This window comes from Cariama cristata, unplaced genomic scaffold, assembly GCF_000690535.1.
Source record: "Cariama cristata isolate BGI_N322 unplaced genomic scaffold, ASM69053v1 scaffold39641, whole genome shotgun sequence".
Taxonomy (NCBI): Eukaryota; Metazoa; Chordata; class Aves; order Cariamiformes; family Cariamidae; genus Cariama; species Cariama cristata.
Window position 1 is genome coordinate 1470 of NW_009598223.1, and position 11392 is coordinate 12861.

General features: G+C 53.0%; 2 protein-coding genes across 2 annotated transcripts in view; one reads left to right on the plus strand and one right to left on the minus strand.

Moving 5' to 3' along the window:
* Nucleotides 1-190, plus strand: part of LOC104168568 (transmembrane protein 17A-like) — a gene marked incomplete at its 5' end in the record, with an annotated part of 1342 nt that extends 1152 nt beyond the window's left edge. The window contains one exon of the mRNA XM_009709192.1: nucleotides 22-190. Within this exon, the coding sequence (XP_009707494.1) occupies nucleotides 22-190 (169 nt within the window). The remainder of the gene's footprint in view (nucleotides 1-21) is intronic.
* A 1004-nt stretch (nucleotides 191-1194) lies between these two features.
* LOC104168569 (P2X purinoceptor 6-like) overlaps nucleotides 1195-11392 on the minus strand; it is a gene marked incomplete at its 5' end in the record, with an annotated part of 10353 nt that continues 155 nt past the window's right edge. The window contains 8 exons of the mRNA XM_009709193.1: nucleotides 1195-1233; nucleotides 2046-2123; nucleotides 2960-3025; nucleotides 4094-4187; nucleotides 4701-4810; nucleotides 4997-5138; nucleotides 6323-6416; nucleotides 7160-7235. Coding sequence (XP_009707495.1) covers nucleotides 1195-1233; nucleotides 2046-2123; nucleotides 2960-3025; nucleotides 4094-4187; nucleotides 4701-4810; nucleotides 4997-5138; nucleotides 6323-6416; nucleotides 7160-7235 — 699 coding nt within the window. The remainder of the gene's footprint in view (nucleotides 1234-2045; nucleotides 2124-2959; nucleotides 3026-4093; nucleotides 4188-4700; nucleotides 4811-4996; nucleotides 5139-6322; nucleotides 6417-7159; nucleotides 7236-11392) is intronic.

Here is an 11392-nt window from a genome sequence, read left to right on the forward strand (position 1 = left end):
CCCTGCCCCCCCCCCCCTGCCACTGGAGATGGCCATGCACAGCCTTTTCCTGGCCTTCCTTGTTGCCGAGATTGCAGCTGCCTTCTTTGCACTGAAGACCATGACCAAGCAGCTGGCAGCACAGTTCTACCTGCAGCAGTTCAAGGAGGACGGCAGGGGAGGGCTGGAGCAGGCAGCCAGGGAGGGGTGAAGCTCCAGGACCCCTCCATCCCACGCAGTCAGTCCTGGCAGGGAGCATTAAATGGTGTTTGGACCCCCACTGCGCCTCCACACACTGTGTTTTTGAGCTGTGCAGCTCAGTGGCTCGTGGGTTCCCAGAGCACCCCAGGGTGTCGTGGTGCATCTCTCCCTGCTTCTCTGGGCCTCACTACAATCTCAGGAACTCCTGCCCTGCACCAGGCCAACACAGCCTGAGGCAGGTGGGAGAGCAGGGCTCAGGACCTCCAAAAGGCTCAGGCTCGCCCCAGGGCTGCGGCTTGTCCTCGCTGAGCATCAGGCCTGGCAGGAGGCAGGAACCAGGGGGCACAGGAGCCACCGCACACCCTACCCTGCCTTAAGCTCAGCTCTTAAATCCTCCTTGATCACAGCCGAGGTGGGGGGGCCAGTGGTTCCGCTACTCCCTGTGGAGCTCCCAAGCATCCAGGCAGCTCATAGAATCAGAATCACTTAGGCTGGAAAAGAGGCTCCCATGAAGCCATCCCAGCTGAAAGCATGCAGGGTGCTGCAAGGTGCAAGAGTAGCACCACAAAACCTTCGCAGCCACCCGCAGGGCTAGAGACAGAGCAGAGCCACTTCCTGCTTTATCAACAGCTTTATTTCGTTGCATCCCTGTTTTTCACAGGAAATCAAGGCCCAGCCCCATCTAGAACGTGAAGAAGCGCAAAGTACTTTAAGTCTTTTGTACTGAGTGTGGGCCAGGCGCTTCCCAGCAAGCTCTAGTTCCCACAGCTCTGCTTGGTCACCGGCCAGTGCTGGGAGCTGCATATGGAATTGCTTTGTGCTGTGCTCCAGGAGCCGTGAACTTCTGCTGCTGCAAATATTTCTCCAGGAAAGGCAGACCCTAACCCCAGCAGTGCACACTGGGGCCAGGAGAACTGGGCCCCCTCCACCTGGGCCACAGCCGTGCCCTCATTGCATGTACCTGGACGTTGCTCTGGAGTGCAGGGTGCTTGTGGTGGAGCATTCCCGATGTCCCTAAGCTGCAGCCTCGGTGTTACCTTTAGGGGGTTTTGCCTGCAAAATGAACAGGGGCATCTTAGTATACTAGAGACAGGGACAACCCTAGCAGGTGGTCCTGCACTGCTTGCTCAGTCCCAAGGGACCAGATTCATTCCTTGAGACCCCCACTCCGCTTGTGATTTGAGATCAGGCATTAGGAACAACTTTTATTCCCCTAGTAGGATGGTACAGCCCTGGGGCAGTTCACTGGGGGCTGGGGGGATCTCTGTCCTCAGAGGTTTCCAAGACTTGGCCAGACAAAGCCGAAGATGACCCAAGCTAGGGCTGGCAGCCCTCCTGCTTGCAGGGTCTCCCAGCCCATACCCTATGGCTCCCTGATTCACCAGGGCCGGGCAGTGCCAAAGCGGGAATCATACACAGCAAGAAAACCTGTCACTGAACTGCAGCATCAGCACTGACACAGCACCAGGGTGCACTTGGAAGAGCTGCCCTCTCTCCACATGGAGTTTGGCCAGATTCAGTTCAGAAGATGGTGAATACATGTGGAGCTGGGTCACATCCCCTTGGGGACTCCTTGATGTCTAACAGGAGTTGAGGTTGTGGTACAAGCTTTCCCTGCAGTCCAGGCACCAGCTGGGTACCTCTCTTCCACTCTGCTGCCAGTTGTCATTAAACTCGTAAAAGTTTAATCTCTGTCAAGTTCAGTTCAGACCAGCCACCAAGCCCAAGAGTTGAAGACTAAGAATTGCTCCACCTGGGTTTCTCAGATCTTGTGAACTGAGTTTTAACCAAGGGGCAGAAAATAATTAAACCCTCTTGCAAGACTTCACTCTAACCTCATCTCTCCAAAGTGGCCCCATTCTTACCTCCTCAAACTTCTCCTTCCAATAGAAGTCAGCCTTCACATCCAGGTAGAGCAGAACCAGGTCACAGACCACCGTGGCCTGGAGACAGACAAACACAGCAGGGCAGTCAGCAGTGAAACTTCCTGCAGGAGTGCCAAGCCCCCTGCCCTGGCTCCCATCAAGCCCTGCAGCCAGCTGCAGGCCAAACTCCAGCACCTGGCCAGCGAGCGCTGTGGGTTGGGAGCCTGACCTGCCTCCCGCCTGACCTGCCCCCAGTCCAGAAGCCTGACCTGCCTCCAGTCCAGGCCACCCAGGCAGCTCCACCAGGTCCTCTGTGACCCAACCTGCTCCCATGAGCTGTACGGGAAGTCAGACGTGATCATCTGGGCTGCAACGCACGGATGCAAGGTGAGGGCTGGTCCAGCGGAAAGCTGCTGTCACAGCCACGTAAGGGACTAGGGTGAGCATGTCTGGGAGGAAAGAGGGGGCAGGTGGGGCAGCCCAGGCTCCCTGTTACTCTGCTGAAAGGCAAGAGCCTCAGAACTGCTCTGCAAGGGGCTGCCCTGTCTTGATGACTGCAATGCCATGTCCATGCCAGCACATCAGGGGAGAAACACCAAGAGGAGGTGCTCTCTCCTGCTGGCCAAGACAGCTGGAACAGACTAGCCAGCGACACCCCAGCAATGTGCCTTCCCGAATACCTGGCCTCCATGAGGTGTGCCCCTGACAGTGCTCAAGATCCTTGACCCAGCAGCGTCATTACTGCTAACGATTACAAACAGGAAAATGGGAGCTAACACCCTGACAGATAATCTCCCCTCCCAGGCTTGCAGGCACCCAAGAAGCCTTGTACCCAGACAGGCAAGGGAAACAACAGATGACTGGCAAATCCCAACCCACAGATCAGATCAAAAGAGCGTATCTGGAGTACTCACGGCACCAAAGAAAGCGATGCCAGTGCCGAAGCTCACGGCAGCATGAATTATGCCAAACTTCCCATCCTGGTGAGAAACAGTGGGTGGAGGGGGAAGACAGTGGGTGGAAAGCGGTGAGAGGGCTGTGGGACAAGCCCCGTAGGGCAGTGTGCTTAAAGCCAGGAAAGTGCTAGAGGAAACCGGGGTCATTTCTCTGTGCCCAGCTGCAGGAACATAACTGCTATTGCCTTGACTCAAAACCCCTTTGGATGTCAAAGAAGGGATTGAGGCAGGTCATGATCTGGTGTCAGCAGGGCTTACTGTGACCCACCTACTCCCGCAAGCACAGCAGGAGCCTCCCTCTTGCTGCAGAACTGCAGCAGCTGCCACCCACGGAACTACATCCCAGCAAACACAGCCCTGATGTGATATGTCCCTCTCTGCTCAAGTGAGTCTGGTATGTCTGAGGAAAGACATTTTCCAGTTCCTGTGTCTCTCCTGGCTATTCTCTCCTGCTCCACACCTCCTGGACCTGGTCTCACTACCCTGTCCTGGACTGCATGCTTTGCCTTCTTCAGGTGAAAAGGCCACTGCTGAGCATGACAGACCTGTGGTGGACATCTCTTCAGGTGGCAAGTCCTCTCAGCACAGGCTCAATCTTGCACAGTCGAGTATTGAATTTGTCAGTGGTGCTGCATAGAGTAGCATCATCCATGATCATGCCCATGCCTTTTCCCCCTCTGAGGGTACAATTAATCAAGAAGGGATTAACTGTCCAGGTTCAGAAAAGTGCAGGTTGATCTTTGCCAGGGCACTCCCACCGTGAAACCTTCAGGAAATGCCCACAGGCCTCCACCCAGATAAGTTCACCTTGCCTACAGGGCCCAGCACCCATGTCAGATCCCCAATGAGGGAAGCCTCCCTGCTCAGGGCATTATCAAGAGTTTTCTCTTGAAATGTGAGAGACCATTTTTCCTGCTCTGCTTGGAAGACTCTGGAAAGAGGTGAAGAGCTCACCAGGGTGGGGAGAAGTGATGCCAGCAGGAAGCCATGGGGCTGGGTGCAGGAGAGAGCAGCAGGGAGCAATGCGAGGAGTCAGCCCTGGTGACAAGGCCGCCAGGACTGCATATGCAGAGTGTGCAGAGGAGACGGTACCTGACCATGCACGGAGATGTCAAAGCGGATGCCATAGAGCTTCAGCAGGTTCCGGTAGAGCCGCTGCTGGGAGTCCCAGTAGTAGGAGGCAGTTCTGCGGGAGACATTGGACGCGGCTTAGAAGGCCATGGCAGCTCTGCACAGGGAGTGAGGGAGGACGGCTGCCAGCACTGTACGATTGCTGGGGCTACCATGTGCCTGTGCACACCTTGTGTCCTTCAGTGGACTGGGATGTGAGCGATGCATGTGCTGCCATGACTCACTTAGCTTGGCATCAGCAGGGGCACCAGCATCCACTCAGCACCCAGCCCTGGGTCACTGGGAGCATACAGCTCCCAGGGTGTCCAGTTCAGGGTCAGCACGGGTGTGGACAGCCACATGTCCCTGCCCTCAGGCAGGTAATGCCTTGCACAGCTCCAAACAGAGCAGAGATACAAGGTGCGGGAACTACCACGGCACCCTGGCGCTGACAGACCCTGCACTGAGTTACCACATCCTGTTGTCCCTGCTGCTCCTTTCAGAGCATCAATAAGGAAAACTGACATCTCAAATGACTGCCGTGTGCTCAACCCACAGCCTTGTGTGGTGACTGTCCCAGCGTCCTCACCTAAAATTGTACCTCCTGTCCTGCAGGCTGAAGGAGTACTGCGTCTGGCATTGGGCAGTGGGGTGATCCAGGTTGCAGTCCCACTCGATGCGAACTCCAATGCTCCCCCCCTGCAAGACACATTTTATTCCAGGAGAAGCATGGGATCAGAGATTTGCTGAGTTCTTTACTGTTCAGACATCCACAGATCACACATTCCCTTAGCGTTTCAGGGGTCAGTCCTGTCCCCTGCCCCTCACCCACATCCTTGGGGAATTTGGAGTCATCTTCCATAATTTAAAAAACAAACCCAGTACCAGCAGTGCAATGTCTCCAAAGGTCTCTCCAGCTGCCTCCACCATGTCACGGACACGGAAGACAGGGCAGGAGGGGTTGAAGAATGGATCATACATGCAGCTCTTGAAATAGGTAGGGTCATTGGTTTGCAAAGTATTGCACCTGAGACAGGAGAGAGAGGGAGCCGTCATGGGTGGAGTGGGGTGTGGGAGGTCAGGGAGCCCTGCTGCAGGACTGAAAAGAAGACCCTCCTGCTGGAGTGGGACCACTAATGCTCCTGCTTCGGGGAGAGAGAGCCATTGCCGCTCCTAAAGCCTCAGCTGGAGAGAGGGTGGAGGGAAACCGGCCCAGACGAATCACATGGGGTTACCATCCTTTACAGCACCTGCTGTGGTCCTTCCCCTCCCGGCTCCTCTCCTCCACCTCTGCCTTTGTACTTCTTCTTTCTTCCCCAGCACCTAGCTCCCACCACTGTGAGATGTAATGACCCAGCTTGAGTTAGGGCTGTAGGGGTGACAGCAGGGGCAGTTCAGCTGCCCCAAGCCACGTCTCCTGTCAGAGTAAGGCAGCATAGTCAGCATGGCCAGGGCTGTGAGGCCAGTGCAGCCCTTTACTAGGCCTCTGTGAGACCATTTTGCAGGGACTAAAATGCAAAAATATATGGGTAAAATGAGACCTTGGGAATGACGGGACTTGTGCAGCTCTGCCTGTGGTGCTCTATGCACTCAGACTGACACCAGTCCCTCTCTCTGAGGGCTCCCCACCCCACTGCTCTTTTATCTGCAAACACAGGTGTCACCGAAGCAGCCAGCGATCTCTGGAATGCACCATCCTGAATCATAACTGCCCAAGCCACCAGCTGTCCTGGATGGCACATGGCTTCTTAGACACCTTGGCTGCTCAGCCCCTAGGCAGACAAGCTCAGCGCAGAGGCTGGACTGGGCTGCATGCACAGTTCGGCTGGAGGAGCATCACACTTACTTGGAGAAGTTGAACTTGGTGAAGTTGACAGTATTTTTTATAAAAAGAGTGAAATTCTCTGCCTCAGCCAGAAGAGGTTTCCTGGAAAACAACCACCAGTGAACTCAAATTTTGCACAGTGGCCAAGGCACGTCCCCATTCCCCTCGCTCTGCAGTCTCTTCCACAATCCTGGGACTTTGGCTACAATGGACAGTTGCAAGAAAAGCTCTTGTGTGAAGTTCTCCGGACTGGTAGATCAATGCCAAAGATCTCCCTGAGTCTGGCTGCCCCTCGGGCAAGTATGATCAGGCTCCTGGTTACACAGAGCAAAGAGGTAAGAAACCAAAGCTCTCAATGCCTGCTGTGCCCTCGCCCTGTGCCTTACCTGGGCAGGGTGTTGTTCTCCACAGGACACCAGCCGTAGATCTCACAGGTGGAATGGGTGGTGTTGAACATCACACATTTCCCAGTTTTTATCCCTAGAAATGAGACAATGTATATAATTTACTATTCCTTTTCAAAATGTCTTCTCTGCAGCTCCCCTCTTGGGATAGTGCCCTGGGCACAGGCTTGTTCTGGCCTTCTCAAAACCTGAACCACAAAGACATCTCTAGGATCATCTTCAGTGTTTTCCCCACCCAATAACTTCCTCGTGAAACCTTCCCTCGAGGCCAAACGACAGGAGCTGTTTTACAAAGACAAGAAGCTGCTTGCTGCTGTCAGCGCCTGTCTGTCCAGCGCAGCCTCTCCTGCCTCATGGTTGCTGAAGCCACCCACTCCCCGGGTGTGAACACAATGAGCTGGGGTAATCCCACACACAAAGCTTTGGCAACCAACCTCCTAAAGCTGAAATATCCTTTTCCAGCTGAACTCACACAGGCTGCTAATATTAATCAGCATGAAATAAAAGCCAGGTTTTATTACAAAAGGAAAACATGCCAATCACACAGCACACGGGTTTTTCCCATTTTTCCAGCAGCCAACATCAGAAACCAAGCACCCCTGTACTTGCTGTGACAGCACCTTGTGCCTGCAGCACCTGCTCACCCAGCTGTGACAGGCTGCTCTAAGGTTTTGCCAAGAATAAATGGCTGGAGAGCACTTCCGTGCACACTTACAAAAACCACTGAACTCAGGCAATCAGGCACCTTTGTGGACCTGCTCGCTACCAAGCATGAGGAATTAAATAATTTTATGGGTTTTTTAGCAAAACACCCAGTACCATTGCCATGAACCACTGGGTTTCCCATGGGACAGTCTGCATCTTCCGTGCACACCGCATCGAGAACAGAGGGGCTCTGAGAGAGAGACAGAGAGAAGCGCTGTTACTGTGCTGCACAGCTGCCCGAGGCCACGCGGTCACTCAGCCACATTTCTGCACTGCTGCTGCTGTTTCTCCAAGCAGGTCCCAAACACCTACAGAAGACATCTGCCATGTCCAGAACCCGGGCAGCTTCCAGCCAGCGAGGAGAGAGGCATCTCCAAGGGGCAATCCTTCCCGCCTGTCTCCATGCTCTCTGGGGTGCTCGCTTCCTCCGCCTCGGAGGTAGAGGAAGTCTCAGGAGCTAGCTCAGACCTTTTAGCTGGGACTGGGAACAAGCACAGTTGGGTTCAGGAGGGCCTTAATGGCAGAGCCCATTAAGCACCTTGAAAAACACCACTACAGTTCCCCCAGGGAAGAGCTGAAGAGACCCTAAGTACAGCAAAACACAAGTTTTACAAGAGACACTGAAAGCTTCACCCTTGCTGTGGAGTCACCTGATTGCCAGGAATAGCAAAAAGCTCCTATTCATAGAGAGATGATTGCAGGGGGTGGAATACAAGTAACACCTTCCCTCAGCTACTCCTAGGCCATCGCAGGAGTCACTAGCCCATCAGAAACCCACCTCCCCAAGCCCAGAGGGGCATGGAGGCCCAAAGGCAGGTAGGGAAACCCCAGTTATAGAGTTAGAGGGGGGGGGGTGGCAGGTGGTGTCGGTGCAGGCCCCCCAACCCGGGCTGTCCCAGGACAGCCTCAGCCCCTTGTATGGTGGGTAAAACTGAGAAGAGCAGGTCTCTGAAGCACCTCTGGGCTGCGTGGTGGTGTCACTGCCTAGGGGTATGAGAATCGTTATGGGATGCAGGAGAAGAGCATTTTGGGATGGCACAGGACGTTTAGGGGAACAAGAAAAGGCATGGAAAAGGAGGGATCTAGGTGATCTGAGAAGGAACAAACATTGGAAAACAGAGCAATAAAAGGATGCAAAGGACTGGTTGCATGTACAGAGCTGGCTGGCCAGTACACTGGTCTGTCCATGCTCTACGCCCCATCAACACAGTCTGTCCTTTCTTTGGACTGAACTCCACTTCTATTTTCCTGGGCAAGGGACACTATTCTGTATGCATGTTGTATATACGGGGGGCTGAGTGCCAGCAGCCGGAGTTGGACCACCGGTCATCACAGGGGCCCATGTGTCTGGGTGCCAGCTGCTGTGAGCGTAGGCATGCATGTAAGTGCGTGATTCACACCAAACGTCGGGCTGGATGAGCCAGGGCAAATGTGGCCTGGGAGCAAGGCAGGGTATCTAAGGGCAAGCCCGCAGGACTGCCAGAGGGACCAGGGAGTCCTGCCCGGCTGCTGTAGAAGGGTGGCTACCAGATTCATGCCCCTCACCCCCACTGATGGCCCACTCATAGCTTGTAGCACCCACCAGCAATGCTATAATAAGCACTTACGAGAACGCTTTGTTGTCCTGGATCCAAATCAGATGTCAAGGATTCAGTCTCCATAAGGACCCAGACAACAGATATTTGCAGATGAGTGCATCAGTCCCTTCCCAAGTCCAGGTAACAAGACACATGATAACTGCCACTTGGCAGACAGATGCTTCTGGGTGTTCAGGGCATGCAAGCTGCAAAGCTTGGGAGAAATTCGGGTACTGAAGTCTGTGATGGTGTTACAGAAAACCTAAAACCTGGCCAAGGTTTCAACCTCCCCTACCACCTTTTAATGGAAGTGAGCCTTGAAAAAATCTGTTGGTGCTGGCATTCTCCACAGGCATGATCCAAACCAGGTTACCTGTGCCACAGGTGCATTGGGAGAGAAGCAGAGAGATCTAGACTCTGCCAAAAGCCCTCATTGGGCCCTGGACCTCTGCTCCTAAAGCTCTCTAAACCATTGCTGCAAGGGTCTACAAGCCTGGGAAAACTGGGAGTAACAAATTTTTCTTGGAACCTACCCAAGAACTGCAGGTTTCAGATGGGACAGTAATATGGGCACACCAGCATTTAAAACAAGTTTCTTGATGAGCAGGTGAACTACCACATGTTTTTGGAAGACATTCCCCAAGGTGCTCATAGCAGAGCTCAGGTGCTGCTTGGAGTTCATAGCATTTGTGTTCCTGTGACTGGGGTGATTTCAGACAGGGGCAGCAAAGAGGTGCTTGTGTTAACAACACAGATCTGTGCATAAACACTGGGAACCTCAGGGCTGAAAGGTTTACATTTACTTTCTGTACTCACAAATATGTAGGTGGAGAATGAATTTATTCTTAATCTTATTAGAATCAATTGGTGATTCCCAGCCCTCAACAGCTATGCAGCCACGTACCAGGGGCCAGGAAGCAGTGAAGATGCAAACCACCAGCAGCATCACATAAGCAAGGAAGGATGAGGCTTCTCCCAAAATCTAACAGCCCCTCATCCCCTTAGGACACGGTCCAATGTTGCTTGGGGCTGGGATCAGTGCCACTCACGTGCACATCCATCAGCAGCATCTGGACCTGAGCACAGCTGGATGTGCTAGAGACCATGGTTTAAGCAAAAATGGTCCCTTAGTCCCAGAGCTTGCATGTGGACAAGGTGGATGCACTGTCTGACTAATGCCTTCTGGCTCTAAGTCTAATTTGATCAATTTTATTAATCTTCAGAGTGCCTTGCAAATAGAGGCAGAGGGTTTCCAACCACTTAAAATATTTGAGATCAAGATTGAAAGGTCTCCCTAAGAGCTAAGTCACAGCTCAGCTGCAGATCTATGCTCAACACAGACATCAGCTGCTAAAACCACCCATCTGTGTTTGGGTGCTGCCTTTGGCTCCAGCCAGACTTCTCCTTGGTCTGCCAGCACAGAATACTTCGGTAATCAAGAATATTCAGAACTTCCCACAAAGTCAAAAGCTCTCACTGCTAAATCTTCAAAGCTTTCCAAGCATAAATGCCAGCTATAGCCCCAAAGCTAGGAACTGAGAAACTACTGGACAGCAGCACAGGGTGAAAGCTGTGACAGGCACCCAGACACACCACAGCACTGTAATAGGATGAAATGCTCTGCTCTCTCTGTATCCTTGGCTTGCATACGGCAAAACTAAGCATCCAACAGATGCCCATGACTGCCTGTGAGAAAGCCCTGAAGCAGTCTATGGCATATGTCTTCCTGCTGCTATCAGTACTCTAGGACCTCTCAACATTTTAAAGACCAATCATTAGTACCAGTTTCACCGACCCAAACCCAGGGTTGCTCCTCCTCTCCCGCAGCCTGTGGGCTGCATTTGGAGAGCAGCCCAGCCCAGCAGCCTGCAGCACGGGGCAAGCTGGGAAGCAGGATCAAGCTGGGCACAGCACAGCAGGTCACAGCAAAAGCCGAAGGGACCATTAGGACAAGCAGTGCTTGGCTCAGGCACAAGGTGCACGCGGTAGCTTAGCTTAAAAGATATTTATTTGCTCCTGTCCGCCAAGCAAGGTCCCAGCTTGGGAGAGTTCAGCTGAGGAGCTGGCCTGAATCCAGCCTTAAAGGGAAGATTTCTCCCAGAGAACCTATACCACTAAGTGCTGGCTGACTGGAAAACCACCTAGACCTTGTGCTCTGTTCCTCCTAAAAACAGGACACTAAGATGAAGAGGGTACTAGTCCTGCAGCAGAGAGAGTTATAAAGAAACTATGACACAGGTGTCCATGAAGTATGCATAAAAACACCAGGAAAAATGGCAGAACAGAGATAAGAGAACGGAGCAGCAAGTCAAGAACCCAAGAATATACGTGAGACTCAAGAAGGAACACAGGTAACAGCAGCATTAGCTGGGGACAGCAGTGCTGATGCCAGCCGCACTGCAGAGATGGAATAGAACAGGGCAACATAGCTCAGCCTCCCCAGAGCAGCCCTTGTCCAAAGGCAGCAGAAAGCAGAGTGCCACCATCCCTCAAGAAGCCCAGAGAGCTGATGAGGCCACAACAGACTGTGCCCCTTGTCTTTCTGTTCACCACAAGTGATTTTGGCCAGACTGCTTGCATACATATCTTGGTTCACGCATGTGTGACAGAGCAAGTGCAAATACGCAAGTAAGATTTATGGAGCAATGAGAATGAGGGGAACCAGTTTTATTTGGAAAGAAAAAAAAAAAATCTATTTTTCCCTTCTATCTGGTCTTGCACTGGGCTCTGCCAAGCTCCTGTACAGCTACAGAGCAGCAGCACCGACTGG